Raw genomic sequence first — 22309 nt, 5'->3', positions numbered from 1 at the left:
TCAGTATCAGTCTCTCCAACACTGGATGAAGAGAAGGCATGATTTATATTTATATTTCAGTGGATTACTAGAACTCACTGAGTTCTGTTGCTTGTAGAGAAAAGTAGCATGTTCATTAGAGCTGATACTTTTCAGTTTATGGGAACTAACACTTCTCTGGTATCTGGGAACTTGAAAGTGATTTTAGGTCAGGATTTAAGGGCTGAGAATAAATCCTTCAGAATCTGTGAATGGGAGTGTCCCAAATTACCCCAGGAGGCTTGTGGGACTCAGGCTTAAATTATTTTTAAGTCCACTATATTTGAAGTCCACAAGTACATTCTAAAAATGTCGACACTTCTGCTCGGTGAAGTTACTGCAGGTTTTGCTTTGCTGCATGTGACTAGCGTTTTCCAGTATTGTAATATATTTAATTTGTAACTCACACTTACGAATACACGTGTAAATGAGAATTTGTAGAGAGGAAGTAGGATTGTAGTTCTTAGTTATACAGTAAAAGGATGCTTTAAAATCAGATTAATTGTCCTCCATGTTCCAGGAGATATGTTTACATTTACTTGCTGTTTGGCCTCCAGCTGATCAGTTCTATATAAAGCTTTCCTTTAATAATTTAATGTCTTTCTCCCCAAAGAATTTTTAAATATAGTAAAATATACATAACATAAAATTTACCACCTTAATCATTTCAAGTGTACAGTTTAGTGGTATTCAATGCATTTATAATTTTGTATGACAATCACTACCATGCATTTTTTTAACTCCCTAATTTATCTTTCAAAACTGTAGCATTAAACAATAACTTTATTTCCCTTCTATACTTATTCTACTTTGTTTTTATGATCATGAAAAAAAAAGTCTTTTATCAAAAGGAAATTGGTATTTGTCCTTTTTGGGGGACTGACTTACATGCAATAACTTCAAGGATCATGAAATAGAACTTCAGAAGTCTTTTCTAAGGATGAGTGATATTCTATTATATATTTATAAAACATTTACCTGTTTCTTTATTGATGGGTACTTGGTTTGTTTCTAGCATTTTAATATTGTGAATAATGTTGCTATGAACTTAGTACTTTCAGTTGTTCTTTGTATATTACTTTAGCATTTTTGGAGGAATCAGTGTTTCCATAGCAGGTATACTATTTTATATCTTCACCTACTGCACAAGTGTCCTAATGGGTGTGAGAGCATGTTAGTTTTGATTTAAAATTTCCTAATTGTCAGTGATGAGGTAAAACTTTTTATGTATGTATCAATGACATGTGTATCTCCTCTGGGCGAATGTTTATTCAAATTTTATAACCATTTAAGGTTATTATGTTTTGTCTGTGTGTGTTTTGCCTGTTGCTATGTCTGTGAACTTACATGTATGCAGTGCCTGTGGAGGCCAAATGAAGACACTGGATCACTTGGGACTTGAGTTACTGAGAGCTAAGTTGTTGTTTGCGCACTGGGAATCAACCAAGGTTCTCAGGAAGAGTAGCCAGTGCTTGTAACCATTGAGCCATCTCTCTAACTTCTTGATGATGTTTTAATTGGGTAGTTTGCTTTTAATTTTTTAATTAAAGATGATTTCTATTTATCTTGGAGGGTAAGCTGTCTTAAAAGATTTAATTTGCTAGCATTGCCTTTCCTGTTGTTATTATATTTAGGCATACAGAGAATTTTACGGTTACTAGCTTTTGTTATTACTGTTTCTTTGGAATCTTATCCAAGAAATCATCCCAGACAAAGTCATGAAGCTCTTTTCTTTTATGACTTTTAAAGTTTTGAGGCTTAGATTTAGTCTTTGATCATTCAGAGTTGCTTTTTTTATGTGCTATTTTAGGTAGAGGTATAAAATCATTCTCTTGCATCTGTGTACACTGTTTTCCCATTATCGTTTGTTGAAAAGATTCTCTTTTCCCTCACTGGATGGATGGTATTGACACTTTATCAAAATTACTCATTTGAAAGGATTTATTTCTGAGTTCTCTATTCTATCTCACTGGTCTGCATGCCTGTTTAAAAGCTAGGCTCATACTATGTGAGCACAGCTGATTTTATTTTGCAAATTGAAGCTTTTTGTATATTCTTCTTGCTGCCTTGCTCTAGCAAGTACTTCTAGTTGAATAGATGTAATGAACATCCTTATATTGTTCTTGCTTTGTTTGTTTAGAAGAGGAGCATGTAGTCTTTAATCATTGAGCAATGTTTATTACTGGTTTTCCATTAGTGCCTTTTATTATGGTGAGTTAGTTTACCTGTATTCCTAGTGCTTTCAGTTTTCCTTATGAAAGTTTGTTAAATTTTACTATGATTTCTGTTTCAAGTGAGATGATTATGCTTTCTTATTTTCTTCACGAAGTATGTTGTATCAATCATATTTCATATATTGAACTATCCTTGTATTCAAGGGATACTTCTCATTTTGTTATTGTATTAGTCATTCTCCTGTTGCTATGATAGAAGAATACCCTGACAAAAGCAACTTATGAGACAAAGGGTTTGTTTGGGCTTATGGTTCTACAGGGGGACACAGTCCACCATGGCAAGGAAGGCTTTCAGTAGGAGCTTGAGGCTAGGCTGACTGTCTGGAAGCAGAGAGGTAGAACAGAAAGTGGGTTCAGGTTATACATCACCGAAGCCTATTCCCAGTGATGCACTTTCTCCAGCAAGAACTCATCTCCAACAGGTTCCACAGTCTTTCCCAAAGAGGACCAAGTGCTCAAATGCACAAACTTATGGAGGACATTTCTCATTCAAACCACATCATTTGCTGTATATAATACTTCTAAAGTGTTACGGAATCCAGCTTGCTAATATTCGGAGTTTTAACATTAGGATATTTTTTTCTATAGATTTCTTGTTCGTTTGACTCTGATTTTAAGGAAATACATACATCCCTTATGTAATGAGTTACAAAGTATCACCTCCTCTTCAAATTATTCTAACAAATTTGACAAAGATAGGTATTAATTCAATATTCCCTTGTGAAAATGAGGTCTAACAATTTATTTTGGGGGGAATTTCTGACTGCTGTGTAGTCTTATTATGTCAGAAACAGAGTTCCTGCTTTCAAAAAATTAGTTTTTTTAGTTATCTGTTTTTAAGATTTGTCAATTCCCTCTAGGTAATACAGTTTTGAACAAGTGCTCATATATAAAACTAGTAATAATACCTATTTTTTAATATGAAAATTCTGTTATTATTTAGAAAAACTGCTTTTGATTCTATTCATGTCTCTCTTATTTTTCTGTTACTTTATATTTGTTTTAATATTTGACTTTATTTTTGCTCTAGGTTTGAATTTAACTTATTCCTTATTTTATGGTTTCTTAAGCTTTAAAGCTGTTCATTTGAGATCACTTTTAATTTTTAATTTACATATTCATAAGTTAGAAATTTCTACCATAGTATTGTTTTCTCTGAGTTTCATAAGTTTTGAAATACTATATTTTTTCCATTCATCTCAATGTATTTTCAAACTTCCCTTATGATTTCTTCTTTAACTAATTGATTGTCCAAGGATGGTATTTTCCAGTGTAACATTTGTTAACTGCATCTGTCCTTCTAAATTTACTGATGCTTAATTTGTACCCTAATATATGATCTATCCAGGAAAAAGTCCTGTGTGCCCTTGAGAAGAACATATGCGCTGTTGTAGAGTCTTACATGGCTATTTGACAGCTTGCTCTTTTCTTCTGCTTTTTATTGCTTTTGTTGAGGCTCTATCTACCCTAGGCCCAGGCTAGTTTGGAACCCAACCTGGTATTGAACTTTTAACTTTCCAACTCAGCCCTCTGAGTGCTGAGATATTAGGAGTGTGCCACCATTCATAGCCTATAGAGTGTTTTATATGTCTGTTAAATCTCAGGTTTATTGTGGTTTAGTTCTAAGAATTTCTATCTTTAGTTTCATTGTGTTGCCAACTATTAAGAGTAGTTTATTTAGTTTTCAATTATTTTGTTGTATGTTTATTTCCAACTTACTAATGGTTTTTGTTTCATATAATTTAATGGTCTGCCCTTTGGGTGTGTAAATGTTAATAACTTCCTTTTCCTTGTTGCAAACCTTTAATTCTTTCTTGTATGTCCTGCTTTGTCTTAAATTTTTTCATTTAAAGTATTTTGTTTGAGGTTAGCATAGATGCTTGTAAATGTTTCTTGCATGGAATGTTTAACGGTAACAAAATCCCTTAGCTTTTGTTTGTCTGGGGACATTTTTCTTAATGTATTCTTTGACAGTTTCACACTTGTACACAATATAGATCAGTGTCTCTTACGCCCACACTCTCCCATCTTCATACCACTCAGTCCAATGTGTTCCCTTCCTCTCTACAGATCTCATTTTATATTCATGACTGTGTATACCTGTGGTATGTCAATTTCTCTAATAGTTTTGAAAGACTTATTTAAAAACTGGATATGACATTCTTAAGTGAGCATTTCTTTTAGCATTTTGTAAGTATTAGTAACTGGCCACCTGGCCCTCAGACTTCTTAGTAACTCTTTCTGCTGCAAGGGTATTTAAAAGATGCTTTCAAAATACTTAGTTGCTTTTCTCATGCTGCTTCAAAGACTTTTTCTTCTATTTCATTGAGCTTCTTAGGCATTTATATTAATGTCATTCATGAGATTTGGAGCTTGTAATATTCTCACTGCCTCCTTTTGCATGTCCTCTAGCAGTTGTCTTCTGCAAAATGGTCTTTATGTTTCTATTTGCCTCACTAAAGTGCTGGTAATTCTAGTAATCCATCATGTCTCGGCCCTTCTGTCCTTGTAAGGATCAGGGTTTCTTCTATTTCTTCCTCTTCTGGTGTGTTCCTATTATTATACATTACATCTGTTATAGTTGTCCCACAATTCTTAGATATTGTTCTTTGCTTTGTCTTGTTCTCTGTGATGATTTGAAAGTTGTTATTGTCATATCCTGAAACCTTTGAGATTTTTTCTAGCCATGTGCCACATACCCACAGCAGCACTCCTCGTTTCAGTTGTATTTTTTATCTATAGCATTTCTGTTTGTTCCTTTCTTAGACTTTCCATCTCTGCATATATATACATGCATACATACATACATACACATATACATACATACTATTATATATATCCCTTCTATTTTTGCATATTGCTTATTTTTGTACTAGATCTCTTTGAATTTTATAGTTTTTAAAAATTGTGGAGATTTTTTTGGTAATGGGAACTAGACCCAGGGTCTTATATATGCTTTACAGGTTTTCTACTCTATCCTATAGCCCCAGCTCAAATTTCTAAAAATTCTTGATTATATCATTCTGATGTCTCCATTTGTGTGGCTGAGATCTCCAAACTGCACTCTTGTTCTTTCCTGTAGTTTGCCATGCACCTTGTTGAAAGCCAGTCATAGGATAGACTGAGGAAAGAACTGTGGCTGTTGGTCAAGTCTGAGGAGAAGGCCTTCTGTCTTCTATAAGTGTAGCTTCTCTTTGATGAGGCCATGTCCCTGCTTGGGAACTCTGCCAGTATTTTCAGGCCTTATAGAGATAAGGATGGTTATTTCTTTCATGGGAAAGGATAGATAGTTGGGTATCTCCTTTCTCCTATGCACATAAGAGTGGTGTTGTACTTGAGTATTCCACCTGTTCCTGGTAGAAGCCTGGAGATGGCTAGAATTGAGACTTCCCTCATACCAGGTTGATTAGGCTCTTTTTAAAGAATCTGGAAGATAGAACCTGAGGAAAAGCAAATTTTCCAGAGAGAAGGGCTTGTTACAAAGAATAGACTGCTCTGGCATACTTCCAAATGTTTACTTTCCCCTGGAAGTTACAGAGAACTTTTCTCCAACATTCAGTGAGGATCCCAAGGCAAAATTCAAAACTCCTCCCTCTGAAGCTGCCAGAGAGGCCTCTGCTTATGTATTTCTGCTCTGTTGTGATTCCTCTCATTCACTTGCTTTGTCCTCCTGTGGGGTCACCTTACTTAGGTGTATTAGAGGTTTGCTTATCTCTAAGTCTTAGGCTGGAATAAGTCCTTCCAAACACCTCACATCCAAGATTGTAAGTCCTAATAGCACATTTAAAACCTGTATCTTAAATGATGGAATTAAATTCCTGTTGTAAGTAGCCTAAATGACACCTTCTGAGTATATAGAAGACTTGATTTCTGAATCTTCTATTTTATTTTCTTAAGTTTTAATCTCAATTATCTATTTTTCTATATACCTAGTTGATTTTGCTTAGATCCCAAATGCTATAAAATATAAAAATAATTACTTGAATTATCTCAATTAAGACTGGATTTGAGATATTTCAAATTTGGCTATATTTTAGTTTTTCTTTACTTTTAGGTTTTGTCTTAGTTACTTTTCTACTGCTGTGAAGAGACAACTTGTAAAAGAAAGCATTTTAGTTGGAGACTTACTTATTACAGCTTCAGAGGGTGAGTCCTTGAGTACTGTGGAAGGAAGTATGACTGTAGGAAGACAGGCTGGCACTGGAGCAGTAGCTGAGAGCTCATGTGCCGAGACACCAATCAAGAAACAGAGAGAGGGACAACTGTAATGGCACGAGCTTTTGAAACCTCAAAGCCCACACTCAGTCATGTATCTGTTCCAATATAGCCACACTTCCTAATCCACAAATATATGTGATGGGTAGTCTCCTTCTAACTACCACAGATTTAATCTCCTATGAACCAAGCCTGTTCATCAGTCTGGTTCCCAGGTCACTGATTTGATTTCCTAAACTCCCCTTCCTGATTCCCCAAGGCCATGCTTTCTGATGGGGCATTCCACTTTTCAAATTTGGTTAGGTATTCTAAGGTTCATGTTGTGAGTCATTGATTGATGTCTTGCCTCTTAGCTGCCTGTCAGAAGGCCTAGCTCATCTCTCTGGAGTTCCTTTTTATACCAAGTTTCTGTTTTACACATTTTAGTGTTTAGGGTTAGCATTTATTTTATTTTTTTAAGTTTTCAACCTTTTCCAGTTGATTTTAGAAGGGGCCTTGTTCTTGGGTTACCTAGTCTTTCTTCTAGACTGCCTTGCTCTGCTGTATTTTGAGCATTTGTCTGTTCTGTTCCTTCTAATTTGAGAAATTCTATGCCTCTTGCTCCCCAAGCCCCAGTTAACATCGTTTAACTCTGGCTATAGATGGGCACTGAAGACCACTTAGAGCTTTCACTGCCACCTGACTGGCTTAGATATTTTTATTACAGTATCTCATGACACTCTCCAATGCTTTCATTGTACTTGTGGATTATAATTACATATTGATGTTTTGTTTTCATTTAATGTTTATCTCCTTTTGTGGAATTTAAGACTCTTAAGAAAAAGCTGTATCTTGCTAATTATGATAGTGCATCTGTAATTTCAGCATTCAAGAGACTAAGACAAAAAGATGACGAGTTCTAGGCCAGCCTAGGGTATATGAAGCCCTGTCTCAAATCAATGAGCAAATAAATAAGCAGAAAATGTATAAGAAGGAGACCAATACCTGCCTTTCTCATTGTAGCTTCCAGCTGCAACGTCAGTGGAGAATTTAGAATTTTTTTCATAGGTGGAATATGTGTATGGATGGTGGAAAGAGACTACACTCATGATACAAATTAGAAGTTAAAGGAAGGAAGCAGCTATGCCCTTTAATGAGTTCTCAGAGGACAGAGATCATTTTTGTGGATAGCTCTGGGGTTGCTTGTATTTTGATGCTAATTCCACTTTCCTGGAAGGGGCTGCAGACAAGGAATGGGTCATCTACTCAGGTGACTTCTTGTGAACCATCCCCTAATGAATAAAGGAGCCAATCACTGAGCGAGTAGGTGGGACTTCCCAGTTGGATAGCAGAAGGGAGGAAGCAGGAGAGGGCCTTATTGGACAGGAATAGTGTGAGGACAAGACTTAGCTCCTAGTGTCTCCGGGTTTCTATGGTGGATCGGCCAGACTTTGCCACTAGAGGATTTAGATTTAATATAGATACAAGATTAGGATTCTAGTTGTTACACCCAGAGATTGAGATACCATTGTTTCTGAACTAAGTTTGTGTGGTGTTTTCCTTCCTGTTCTACTGAGAGAAAGGCAAAGCGTGGGTTTGCCAGATGTGCACCACAAAGGCCATGGGGTTTTAAAGCATGAGGCTAATGTGGTAGTGACCAGCCAGTGGGAACTTAGTGAGCTGGGAGGAGAGATTTTGGAGTTCTGAGTCAGAGAGTCTCCATGAGATAAGAACAGGGTGGCAAGATCCCTGGAGCTGAGAGTAGCTGGGCATAGCACGGGAACTTGACATTCTTTTTAAATATTTCCTACAAGAGATCATTCACTTATTTTTCTTACTTTGGTAAAATTATCACAAAATGTTTCAAATATAGTAAAAGTTTAACATGTTTTATAATATATGTAACTGTCATTATCACTCAGATTAAAAAATAGATACAGTATTTATATAAACGTACAGTCTACTCAAAGATAAACATGTCTATGGAATAATTATTTTGGCTTTTTTATTTTTGATATTTATTTATTTGTACAGGGGGCACTTGTTCCTACATTAGGGCACATGTGGAGGTCAGAGGTTGGGCAGTTGGTTCTCTAATTCCATATGTGGTTCCAGAGAATCAAACTCATGTCCTTAGGCATGGCAGCAAATGCTTGTACATACTGGATCCATCTTGATGGGGATATTTTGGCAAATGAAGAAGAAGGGTGTAAAAAAGGGACCATGAAGTGAAAACTTAAGGGTTCTTTGGAGAGTCAGTTGTGTTGGACGGTGTTTTGTTGGGGTAAACACGTTAAGGAGTGTTTTCCTAAAGTGGACACAGGTAATAGATTAAGACAGACTTGTGAAGGAACCTGTAATGAAAGATTCTTTGCTAACAACTTACACGTATTGTTCTGCCTTATATTGTGTTGTTGAGCTATATTTGTTGGGACTCCATAGAGAGAAATGCACCAAAAAAGTTTTGGTGGTATGTTATAGTTTCTTGTCGATTTTGTGGACTCAGGCTGATTGGCAAAGTGATGTCAGCTGAAACAGATGTATGTGCTGAGGCAAGACTTGTGGAAGACGTGATATTTGGAGAGACTATAAAAAGGACTCAATGGACAGTGATGGAGGTGGAGCTTGGCTTGTTTATAGAGCTGGCTGTGCAATGCTTGTGGGTTTCACATCTTTGTTGATCTTTGTTTCTCTAGAGAGAGACACAGCTGAGAACTTCTCTTGGCGTCCCTCCGGGTACCTTCTACTGACTTGTGTCGAGGCTGAGGCCTGGGTGTCTCTGCTAGGTAGTGTCACTGCTACTGATTTTTGTTTGTTATCCCAACTCTGTCGAACTAGACTGTTGGTATATCTGTGAAGTGTTTGCGAGTGGATCGAGCTGTCACTACTAACTTGTAAACCGAATTGTCAATTTCTAGACAATATAGATGCCAGTTGTTTGAAAGAAACTTTCAAACCAGGTCTGCTTCTTTGTATCCTTTCTTTCCCACTGCCTCTGGTGGATGGTGGACTAAAAGGGAGGTTAAAACATTTAAAAACCATTATTAAAAGTAGATTAAAAATTAAAGTTACAGGGCCATATTTATTTTTCTCATTGTAGCCTCGAGTTATGACATAAATGGAGAATTGAATATTCATAGATGGAATATATGGATGGTAGCTTGAAATGAGACTTCCATTCATGGACAATAGCAGAAGTTAAAGAAAGGAAGGAAACAATTGTGTCTTTGTAATGAAGCAGCTTACAGCAACTTACTCTTACTGACGTTTCAACTTAAGGAAATTTTTCTTCTAACTTTCAGATGATACAGCAGTGTTTGAGTTGATACAGCTAGTTCCACCAGGTATTGTATTATTTATTGATGACTCTTAATGGCAACTCATCCCAGTGAAAAGCTTCTAAATATCTCTGCTCCCCTCTTCTTACCAAATTAACAGCAATGCTTATTTTATATATAATTGATTCACTATGTATATGACAAAAGAGAGGTTGATATAAATGCCAGTTTGACTGCATTGCTCTGAAATTAAATAAGTTAAAATAATTGAAAGGAGAAAATAACATCTTTATAATTTGTGACAGTAATGTAAATTGATTTTTCAATATTTGAGATTCTAAAAATAAAATGACATATTTTTGTTAATTAAACAGGGGTTTTGTTTTTGTGTGTTGACTATTACTGGGAATGAAGATGATAGTAGCCCAAGGTGAACACTAGTTACTGAGGAGAGATGTTATCTATTAAAATATAAAGACTAGTTTTATTGCTGGTACTGCTTTCTAGGATTATCAAAAACCTTAGTTAAATCATTATTTTATGAAGCAGATACATAATTTTTATTAAATATAATTAATCCCAGAATTTTCAGTATTACATACATACTTAAGTTACTAGCCACAAACTCTACAAAATGTCTCTATTTTTAATGTCCAATTTTATACTCCATGACAGCAGGCAGAAGAGATAGAAGACAGGGAAGATGTTAAAGATGGTAATCAGCTTCGGATATATACATTTAATGCAACTTTGTATTTTTAAAGAACTTCCTTTTCTAAGAGTTTCTAGGTTCTTGCTGAGTATACATGAATATGCCTATTCTCCAAAGGTGTGAGGCAGATAATTAGTAATGTATAGTGTATTTCTGAAAACTAAAAAATGTATTAAAGTACTTAATGCATCCTTATTTTAATTTTCCTTTTATAGAAGATAAACATTGACTTCAAGCAGGCATACAATAAGGCATCAGGCATTATTTATATATTGATGAATTTTTTCTAAATAGAATGTTTTGTTATAATTTGAATCATAGGATATCTTTCTTATAGTGGGAGAAACACTGTCTACCTATGATGAAAATACACGAGATTTCATGTTCCCGGGTCCAAACCAAATTTCTGGACACCATGATTCAAACCGCCAGGTTACCATGAGGAGGATTTCTGGCCTAAGAGTAAGTAACACCAGTTTTTCAAGTAAGTTCTTAATGCAGGCTCGTGGGTGAGAACTGGAATACAGGCCTCTGTAATTTGTATGTATAAAACTAACTCAAATTTAACTTGGTTTCAAACTTGTTTTGTATAATCATCTTATTTTAAACATCCTTAATGAAAGTAATTTAGCAAAGCTTAAGGCACTTATCATCGAAGCTAACACAGCTCATATTGGCTGGTAAGTGCACCTCTTTTCTCCTCTGCATTATCCATCCTATCCTCAACCCCCACCCCCACCCCACCCCCACCCCCAGGTAATATTTAAAACTATAGCACTGATCTGGCTTGTTCAAGCAGCCACCAAGTTCCCAAGGCCTGAGGCCAAGAGCGGCAGGGTGCTCCCGCCACTGCTTGGCTCAGACAGCAGCTCCCCAAGACTCAATCCTGGTGGCTAGATCAGCCAATCCACCATGCTGTCCACAATGCTTGGCTGAGCCCAGATAATACCTGCCATCCCGCGGTACCCAGTAGAATGAAGACTCTTAATACTTAATGGCTATCCAATTGGCACATATATTTGGAAGTGCTCAATTAACAAGATGCCTACACAATTAGAATTGTAAACCCAATTAACTAACCTAGATATGAAAAACTACCAGAGACTACTAAAGACACACAGACTTTGCCAGCCATCTTCTCTCCTGCTCCTCCCCTTTCTCTCCTCGCTCCTCTCTTCGCTCCTCCCACATTATCCTCCCCCATCAGTTCCACTGCAAACAATGTAGCAGCAGCAGGAAACCATCCTGCTACACCCCCCATGTCTCTCTTTCTCTTTTCTCTGTTTCTGTTTAGGGAAGGTTCAGTGTATAGTTGAACACTAATCAGTCTTAACATTTAGGGAAACCAAAATTTAAAAACTAGTTTTTGGAACAAAGATGACTTATTGGGAAGTATTAATAAATATTATTTACAAATTAAGCACTTTTGTATGCTTGCTATATGCATATAAGCTACAAAAAAATCAAAACAAAATTACTTAATAAAGACCAAAAATTTTCTAGCACTTTACCTTCTAGATATGTGTCTTAAAAATATTCTTACTGGGATACCAAGAGCCCTCTTTCATTGTTTTTACCCTTGGTGCCAGAGAGAGGACCCAGGGTCTTCCAATAGACTTCAGCTGTCTACTGAGCCACACCTGCAGACTGAGATATTTTCTTATAGTGTTAACAGTGATAAATAGAAATAACTAAAACATCCAGCTCAGATAAATCTTCACTAGATAACTTATAAAGTGGTCATAGATTGAACACCTAAGTTTAAATGCTGCATTAAGAGCATCTTTCTTTCAAAGTGACAATAATTGTGTGACAAATCCACATCGTTAGATCCGTACTGCTGTCACACAAGGCTGTCCTATCCTCTCCTGTAACTCCTCGGATTTAAAAATCTTTATGAAAATGTGCCTGATATGCTCAGAAATGCCCACTTTGTTTTAGAAGCAGAGAAGGAAAAGTTGTTGAGCTTGCAGTTACTTGGGCAAGTAGTTTTAAAACTAATTTTGTGGAATCTTTAAATAATATTTAGTGTGTGGTATATGAGCTAATACAGTGAATTAAATATTTTCCTCTATGGCTGGGTTTATGATGAGCTGTGTTCAAAGAGACAGCAAGTTCAGTTGGCTCTGTAACAATCTGTGGAAACCCTTTCTCTCTGGGATATTTTTTACATCATTAGTCAGCTTTTATGCTTCAAAGATTATTTTGAGAGTCATGTGGAAGCCCACAAAGGAAAATAAATCATGTTTTAAGTTTATGTTCTCTTTAAGGTAATTTAAGTTGCGCTGTCATACAAAAACAGCAATAGAAAGTCAATCATGTACGGTTCACAAGAATTTCCCTTCTATCACTTAACAAGTTCCTTTTGCATATATTTGGAAGGTGTTTGATTAGGGAGGCAAAGACATATACAAACCAGGACTTCTGGTAATAGCTGCATGAGGACTTTGACAGGGCTTCTGTGTATATTAAGCAAATGCGAAGCTGAACAAAGTTATCATAGTCAATACGGGACAGTGAATGCTGACTAACTAGTTCAGCAAGCACATGACAGTTTTATGCTTGAAAATTGGCTCAAGTTTTGGGTAATATAGTAGGAATTTGGGGCTCCTTTGCTAGGATGCTCCATATCCTTCTGCTCAGTGACAACTGTATCTTTTCCAGCTGAGACTGGGCACAAAGAGCAGTGTCTTTGGCACCAGAGGTGGAGAAGTGGGGTGAATGCTTTGGTCTGTCAGCTAACTATGGTGGATCCTGTTGGTAGCAGATGGAGAAACCTCACAGCTGTTTGATGCCCAGGGCCCTTCTGACTAGGGTAAACAACACACCTTCTAGGAGGTTGACAGGGGTTCCAGGGGGCTGAGAGAAGCTCTCTCTCTCTCTCTTTTTCCTGTCTCACTTCAAAACTTATGTATAAGGGAGACAGTGGGAGATAAAAAGAAGCCCTGAGAAACTAGCCATAGCTGTGGATTTATTTTCTCACCATTATGGAAAGTCAGCAAAGTGGGGAGCCCAAGGTGGCTTCTATAAACAGCTGTAGAATACAGAAGACTTGAACAGAATGTAAACTGAACATCAAAATTGAGGTATAAATCTAACCTTATCAATAATTGTACTTACATATAAATAAAAATAAGTGCTCTAGTCAGTGGTTTATGATCCTGGCAAGCAACAGTGACTTGTCTTTAGAATTCTTGTCATTCTGAGCTACCATTTGTAAATCCTACTACTGTGACAAAGATTCATTTATCTGAAATTAAATCATGGCATTCTTACAGATTTCTTGGTAAGCTTGGACAGAGCACAGTGACCTGTAGATAGCGTGGGTTCATGGACGGGTTGATTTAACATGGAGATGATTGTGTTTTAACTGGTAATGGTTGTTGGTATCTCCTCCATAAACTCGAGTTCCACAGCATTCTTATCTTTGAACTGTAATCATACTCAGTATCTTATGAAGTAGTATTTCACAGATGCTTCTTGATTGAACTCATGAATGAATTACTTCTTGCAGAAGACTTCATGGAGCAACTCATATTTGAGATGGTGTGATTTCATTTTGTTAGTTTGCCTAGGCTCTAGTGCCTATGCAGTAATCTGGATGTTACTGTAAAGGCGTTGGATGATGTGGCAAAGACTCATAAATGATTGACTTCAAGTAAAGATTACTATAAAGATTACTACTTGACAATGCAAGTGGCCTTCATCTCAAGTTGGAGATTGCAGCAGCAAACACTAATACATCCTGAGGAAGGAAGAAGAATTATGCCTCATGGAAGCAATAGAAATCCTAGCTATTTCTAATATTCCAGCCTACTCTATAGACTTTCATGCTCAAAATAGTGTGTCAACTTATTCCTTAGTTGCCACCTTACTAATTTGCCCTTTGAATTTCTGAATTGTCATCTCTGAATGGTGTGAATTAGTTCCCTAAGGCAAATTTCTCTATGTATATGAATAGTCCTATTTCATGCTAGACTTCAAAGAGCTGGTAAAAATACTGGGTTAACTCTTGGGAACTCACATGTGATCATCAATACTCAGAGAAGTTTAAAGTGGGAGGCCACAGACTTGGTGGTGATAGTACTTCTTGGCATTAGTTCTGTATTTCCAGAAATTGTTATGCCTCTGCCTGGATCTCAGTACTACTAGGCACCAGTGGTTCTTATCTTCATTTTGTCCCCTTTGAACAGGAATGTCCACAGTGACTACCCATTACTTGCTGCACATGTGTACAGTGGGTGTTTGTCGTATAGATAGAAGAAGTTCATAGATCTTCTGATGGTGAAGATCTATATTCTAGGAATTATACTGACCCATAACCAAAGCACTTTACCTGTTTGAGGATTGACTTTACATGCCAACACCGGATTTTAAACTGAGTTTGTAAGATTGTAAAAAAGGTTATGACTTCTTGCTTCCTTTTTCCATTTGGGAGCATGAGTGTATTTTCTGTGTAAAAGGAATGAAATTTACATGAATGAAATATATATATATAAAATCTCCATTGGAAAGTCTAGTTCTGAGTTTTTGAATATGAACCAGACTATATCTATCTATAGTTGTAGATAATTGATACCGATTCTTAGGCAAGTCAGATTTACCCTTTGTAATGGATGTATTTTAAATTCTAAACTTAGTTGGTCATAGGCAGGGTTTGGAGAGGGGCTGGTCAGTGTCTGACTTCTATTGTCTTGGGAGAAGCTAGTCTATGGATATCTGACTTGGCTAACACATGGAGTATGTATAACGTGGATGTCCAGATGTTTCTTCAGGTGCTCTGTAACTGTCCCTTTGAACCATCTCCTTTTTTCCACTTATCTCAAAATGTTTAATCTGATTGCTGAAGTGTTGATAGAAATAGAATACACAGTAATATATAAATTATATTATAGGAAAAAGGCTATAGAAAAACTTCAGAGACCTCCTCTGTCTGAAGATTGCACAACTGGGACTCATCCAATTTATTTCATTAAAAACTTAATAGTCAGGAGGTATAGAAGGAGCTGGAGAAATGAAACAGAAGGGAAAAGTAATGGAATTCTATTTTAATCAAAATGCAGTAAAATATAATAAAAGAAAAAATTAATGGACAGTTAAATATTATATATTTATAATAGACAATGGTATTTTGATGTATGTAGAATTTATGGAATGGCTAAATAAAGCATTTCTTGATTACGTAGTTAAATGTCTTAAATTGTGAATATAAGGAGAGTTGGAATCAATTAAATACATTTACATCTATGACTAATATATCATAACTTAAGATCTTCAAACACTTTGGCAGAGAGACAGATGCAAATAAAAACAATTTTTTATTATGCCATGAAAGTAATATAATTATTCCTAACAAAATCATTAGCATTGAAACTACTAATTAGTAACATTTATCACTACTATGTTCTTTACAATAATAAACAGATCAAACTAATAAACGCGGTGCTCAGTCTTGACAAGTATTTGTTATTTTAGATCATGTTCTCATCACTAACTATTTCTCTTTCATGGCAATATGTCATAATACCATTTTCTAATCTCACAGGGAATTGCTCCAAAGCTGGAATTTTCTACAACTTCAGTGATCACCGAATGTCTGATAAGCTCAAGGAAGTGCCGCACTCAGGTTAAAATGATTAATGGCTTAACTGCTTCATTTGATTCATGTTAATGGTGTCTGGCAGGATTTAGAGAAATATATATAGATTTTGTTTTGGCCACATCTCTTTTCACCTCCCTCCCCTCAATCCTTGGTTTGAGTAAAGCAGTTAACAAAGTACTTAGCAGCTTGATTGCATCTTAGTAAACAGGAGAAGACCATGCTCAGCCCTGAGGCAGAGGGTACAGGAGAAGGCCAGGGCTCAGCTCTGTGGCAGAGGGCACCATGCTATGTCTGTTTGGTTATTTACTTACTTCATAGACTTTTTAATACAGGTAAAGGATTTTGAGATTAGCAATTGCCAGAAAAAAACTCAGTTGGAGATTTCCATACATTTTGCAGATGTTACAGGTGACTGCACAGAGGGCAGAGGATAGCTTTAAGCAAATGTGACTGAGGTTTCAGACTGGGGACTTGATGCTTATTGAATGTGACTTCTTGAATGTGTCTGATTCCTTAGAGGACTGTTGTTCAATGGAGTGACAGTACTGGTCCTGTCAGATCAAAGCAAGCTTGGATGTTCCAGCGCAAACAACTCCTGCTTTTGATGATTTCCTTCAATAAGCTTTGACACCTCTTATTCCTCATATTCTAATTGTTACTGGGCCACAGGGTAGTCTTCTGTTGGACAAGTGACCTTGCCCATGGTCATCGCTTCTGTGCTAACAGTTATGTAGCAGTGAGCTAGCTGTGATGAAGGACTGGCCACATACAAACCTTAGAGGATTCACTTGGGGCAGAACTGGGCCAGTTGTGGACAGAGTGGAATAATAATTTGCTCTATTACAGTCTTAAAGTTAATTTTCTGAAGATGATAACTGTGACCTTGGCTAAGACAGGTACAGTGAATTCCCAGAGTATTGGAGGAAGAGTTATTTTGTTAGCAAGATATTCAGGATTCCATAGAAGTCTGTAGCTTTTTTCATTTGGACAAAGATGCTGGAAGTCTGACCAGCTGTGCTTACAATGTATGGGAAACATTACTGACTTTCTTCTGAGGTACCCATTATATGAATTTGTAAATTGTTAAAGAGGCTTTGCTTAGAATTCAGTTTTCTCTCTGAACTAGAGTACATCATGAACTTGAATGAATAGAGAAAAATAGTTTTATTTTTTAATTCTTATGTGACATAAAGCATTCATCAGAAAGGCCTAAATATTTCAAGTGTATGTCTCAGCACAAGAGCCCATCTAATGTAAGGCCTTCCCCCTCAGTTATGGTCACTGCACTTTATGTACTTAATGAACTAACATTTTCTGGAAAAAATACTGTTGTTTTCTTTTTACTTGTTTTAAGCTGTCATTTGATCTTTATTTTAAAAAAGTAAGAGAGTAGGTTTTTATATCAGACAGTATTTAAAACTATGCTTTAGGTCTATAGATATAGCTTGATATGATTCAGTAGGCCATTTATCCTACCATGCTTGAGTTCCAGGGTTTAGTTCCCTGTCAAAGCCAAGGAGGGTGGAGATGGAGGAAGAGAAGAGAGAGGAGAGGAGGACTTGGGGAGGGGAGAGGAGAGAGGAGAGAGAAAGGAAATAGATGAGGAAAGGAGAGAAGGCTTGAAGAGGGAGGGAAAGGAGTAAAGTACTATTTTCAAACTTACAGTTTGTGTTTGTCAGCAATTTACTGAATTCAAAATATTAAGTATGTTGATACAAATTTCTAGGAGAAAATTACTTTTCTAATTCTTTTACCTGTTTTAAAGTAGAATCTACTGTTAGGTAGATATTGACGCCTTGACAGACTTTTAGTATGCTGGTAAGCACTTTATCCCTTAAATTTTGCTGTAAAACAGTTTAAAGTAGCAAGCACTTCTCAGTTCTGGACATTACAGAATGATTCTTTCAGTCCAGATTGGCTGGCTAAGCCTGAATGATTTGGGGTGTTTTCTCAAACTTGGCATTTGGCAGAAGTTGTATTTGGAGTGGGAATGTTCACCTTTGTCATTGAGCTTGATCTCAGCTAGGGTGATGAGCATGAGGCTCTTCATCTAGCAGCCTAATCATCACTTATTCACTTGCTGTAGGAAATATCTCGGAAGAGTTGGCAGTCTTTTTTAATACTTGGCTTTACGACTTTGTGATCTATTGATCAAAGACAGTTTTCATAGTCAAGCCTAGTATGGTTCTGGGGAAGAAACTATCATGGGTGTAGATATAGGAAAGGAAATCATGGAAGTCATTTTGGTAAGAGTATACACAGCCAGTATCTTAAGTTTTGGTTGTCAAAACTAGGGGCATTAAGGCATGGGCATGTTTGGACGTTATGAGTTGGAAATGGATGCCATGATGTTTGTAACTTCATTAAGAAAATGTATATAGGCCAAAAAATGTACTGAAGAAAGATGATATCTTGAGATCGGGTATAATCAGAGATGGGTATGTACAAAACAACTCAAGCATGGCTTTAGGAATTTGGCTGTGCCTGGAAGCCAACAATGTATTAAGAACAAGGAGATAGAAGGCCAGAGACTGATAGGACATGGGGGTTAATCACAGACACATCATAGAAGAAATAAGTTTAGGAAAACAAACTTTTGTGAAAGACAACAGATACAGTAGAACTGTTCAGAGGAGAAATTCAAGATGTGGTTAACAGAGCTGATTAAAGCTGAGCCAAAATCTAGATGTTTGAAGTGCTGCATGAATGTTTTAGGAAACCTCAAAAAACCTTTGTGGTTCTAGAGTGTCTCACTTATGAGAGTCAGTGTGATGTCATAGAGGTGGCTGACTGGGAGAAGAGGCCTGCCATACCCAGTGGAGCCACTGACCAACGTGGGAGAAGGACCTGGAGAACATCAAGAGGCAGAGAAGAAAATGACCTGATGTACTGGCCTGTAGAGAACTCAGAGATTATTCTCAATGGAAACATTCTGATTTTTTTCTTTGTATTTCTGACTCGGAAAAACTGGCTCTTATTTTGATTCACATATATATTTTTCTCACTTAGTCCTTGTACATAGGGAAGGGGTTGAGAAAGTGGAGAAGAAATTTGGACTGGTAGCTTTCTAAGGGACAGAAGTCAAGAAGATAAAGATCTTTAGCTGTTTGTTTTCCCAGCTAAAAATCATGACTCTAGAGAGTGTCTGAAGAAATATGTGATTTACTTCCAATCTAAATAGGAAGGCATTTGTAAGGCAGTGTAGCAGAATGAATGATTACCTGAATAGCAGCAAAGCTGGAGCTATCAGATTCGTTTTTATTTATGTCGTATTTTACTTTAGACAGGACCTCATTTATGTTGCCCATCTTGACTTAAAACTCTGAGCCACCGGAAGCTGTCTTGCCTCAGCCTTCCCCATAGCTAGATAAGTAGTTATATGTTGCTGAGCCTGGCACAGATTTATTATAAATTTAAAATTTTTCAGACAGCTACCATATTTATAACAAAATACAAGTATTAGTTATTAAAGTTTATAATCTTTGTTTTATGCATATTTACTTTTATAAAAAATATAGATCCAGAAAAAAGTTGGTGTTTTTATCTGTTATTGATTGTCAAGTTATGCTTTGGATCTGTTACTGCTCTATATTGTATATAATTCAAGTAAAACACTTCAGCAAAATAACTATTTTAGTTATTTTAGTTAGTACTTTAGATTGTTGTGTTGTACATATGTTATACATGATAACAGGAGAATGAATAAGACTTATTTTTCGTAGTTTCTTCATGATTTTACAACTAGCTAGACGAGTTTATTTTTAGACAAGATTCCTTTGTTGCCCAGGAGCATACTGCCTCAGCATCCTAGCCAGGATCAGACGTGTGACCACATTGTACTCAGCATGGGCTTTTTAGTTTTTTAAAACTTTATAGCCTATTACTTGGATATGTAAATATAAACAATAAACATTATTTGTATTATATTCTTAGCTTTCTGAAAAATAAACTTTTGACTTATTTTGAAAATAAGTGTATTTCTTGGAATTTTACAAGTGATTAAGCATTGGCCTTTAATTTATATTAAGCCCATGTTAGACTTTAGAAAGAAGTTTGATACAATAAGCGTTTTTTAACTGGGAGAATATGGATTTGATTTTTTTTTCTGGGTCAGCACAGATAATGATAGATCCAGTTGATTTTGGTACCTTTTGTATACTTTGAATTACTCTTAAATGCCTTTTTTCCATCTGTAGAGTTTTAGAAAGTACCTTCTGTCCACATGAACATTTATATTTTATCTTTAGGATAAATTTACTTACCATTCAGCTCCAGTTGAAAAATCCCACGGCAGACTGCAATGCAGAACATCAAGATCACAGAAGAAAAAGTCCAAGTCACCCGAGAGGAGTAAATACTGCATAAACACCAAGAACTACGAACAGCCTACAATTTCTTCAAAGTCACATTCTCCATCTCCCTACACAAAGAGACGAATGTGTGAGCTCTCAGAAGACACCCGGCGGCGGCTGGCCCATTTAAATCTGGGACCCTATGAATTCAAAAAGGAAACAGATAAGCCTCCATTTGTGATTAGACATGTATGTGCTCATAAGCATTTCCATTTGAAACTTATCAAATCTACACTGCCACTAAAATATTATGCTGAAACGGATTTCAATAAGTAGCTCATATAAATAATTTTCTTTCTTGAACTCTTAGCCATTGGCTAGAGGTAGAAACTAACATAAAATCCAATGAATATGCTTTTTGTTCCCCCTTTATGCCTTTAATACTGACAGATCAAGCTCTAGTATGAATGCCATATCAGCTCTTCTAAGTACCCATTCCTTCTCACCTTACACTGTGGGCAGTGTTATAACTCTACAGTTGAACTTGTAATTGACACCGATACTAAAATGCTAAAGTAGGGTTTTAAAGGAAAAAACAAAGTTTCTTATAAAAAGGATCCCATTCTAGCCTTTTAAAGAGTAATAGTGGAAGCAGGTGTCCTCTTGAGAGTAAGTCCTTTGGGAAAGCTTTGGATCTTCAATCTTTGAAGCCAGCCCTTGATTGATAGGTATGAGTAGGAGGGCCTTTGGGCTACTACAAACACTGCTTTAATGAGCGATATGTGTACAAGTATTTGAATAAATCCTTGTTTTTCAGTGCTTTTGGGTAAAGACCCAGGAATAAGCCTGTTAAGTCGTATCACAATTGTAAATTGAACCTGAAGGCTTGCCAAAGTGTTCCTCAGAGTGCCTGTACAATGTACATTCCCACATTCCAGCTGTGTAAAGGGGTTGTAGTTCCTACCTTCTCACAAGCACCTTCTCTTTTCTGTTTGCTCCTCCCTCCCCCCATATTTCTGTGAAAGTAACGAAGCAAGGGCCTTGTGGATACAGGCAAGCATTAGCCCAAGCCTGCTTCGTTTTCTCCTTAGTCCTCTTAGCATGAGTGGCATCTCATTGTGGTTTGGTTAGCATTTCTCTAGAGAATAATGATGTTAATCATCTTCTCATGTATTAGTGACTATCTTTTAGAGTATCTACTCAGGTTTTTTTCTCATTTGACAATCTTTTCTTTGTTGCTATAGTTGGAATTCTTCATATGACTTAGGTAATAATTTCTTATCAGATACATGAGTATTGGAGTGCTTTTTGGGCTACTTCATTGGGTTCTGTTACCTACAACCCTTCCAACCCTTATTCCATACCAATCCCTTCCAATCCCCCAACACTAGATAGGAGAGAGAAGGGAGGGGAAAGGGGGACATAGTGCTCGTTAGACTACTTCCTGCTGATTAGGGGCATTGGGTTCCTTAGGACTAGTCCAATCTCTCTCATCAGGATCTCCAGCAAAGCAACCCAGCAATCCAGCAACAGCAAAAGCATCAGCAGGAAGCAACAGCAGGAGGAACAGCAGCCACCCCAGGCCCTCTTAAGGCTATCGAATTTATACCCTCTCTAGTGTTACCAAAATTCCAGACATAAACTATTTGCAGCTGTCAAAAATTTTGCCCCTTGTAGAGGAAAAGACAATCATAATTAGCAGTTAGCAGCTGTGGACAATCTGAAGCAGCCCCATATCCAACACCTGGTATTAAAACAAAAACATATTTACATAACTGGGTTTTTAAGGAAGTCAAGATTCTTACTACATGTGACCTACATTTTCATTATCCCAAGTTAGCTTTTTACTCATTTTATTGTTCTTTGATTCAGAAAAGGTTTTAGTTTTGGTCAGTAGCCCATCTTTTTGATTTGTTACCTCACTGTGATATATTTATTGTTAGTCAGAAAATGTAGGTGACAAATAAGGTCAACTACAA

At 36.6% G+C, this 22309-nt stretch overlaps 1 protein-coding gene across 3 annotated transcripts in view; it reads left to right on the top strand.

The window, feature by feature from the left end:
- Positions 1-22309, top strand: part of Spata6 (spermatogenesis associated 6) — an 84968-nt gene that overhangs the window by 26237 nt on the left and 36422 nt on the right. For 2 of the 3 annotated variants that reach the window (XM_028786738.1, XM_028786729.1), the window contains exons 4-7: positions 9749-9790; positions 10774-10898; positions 15982-16062; positions 20286-20579. In XM_028786738.1, the coding sequence (XP_028642571.1) occupies positions 9749-9790; positions 10774-10898; positions 15982-16062; positions 20286-20579 (542 nt within the window). The remainder of the gene's footprint in view (positions 1-9748; positions 9791-10773; positions 10899-15981; positions 16063-20285; positions 20580-22309) is intronic. The other variant, XM_028786746.1, reaches the window with a different exon arrangement.

Source organism: Grammomys surdaster, unplaced genomic scaffold (assembly GCF_004785775.1).
Source record: "Grammomys surdaster isolate TR1022 unplaced genomic scaffold, NIH_TR_1.0 100, whole genome shotgun sequence".
NCBI lineage: Eukaryota > Metazoa > Chordata > Mammalia > Rodentia > Muridae > Grammomys > Grammomys surdaster.
This window is presented reverse-complemented; position numbering and strand designations above follow the sequence as displayed.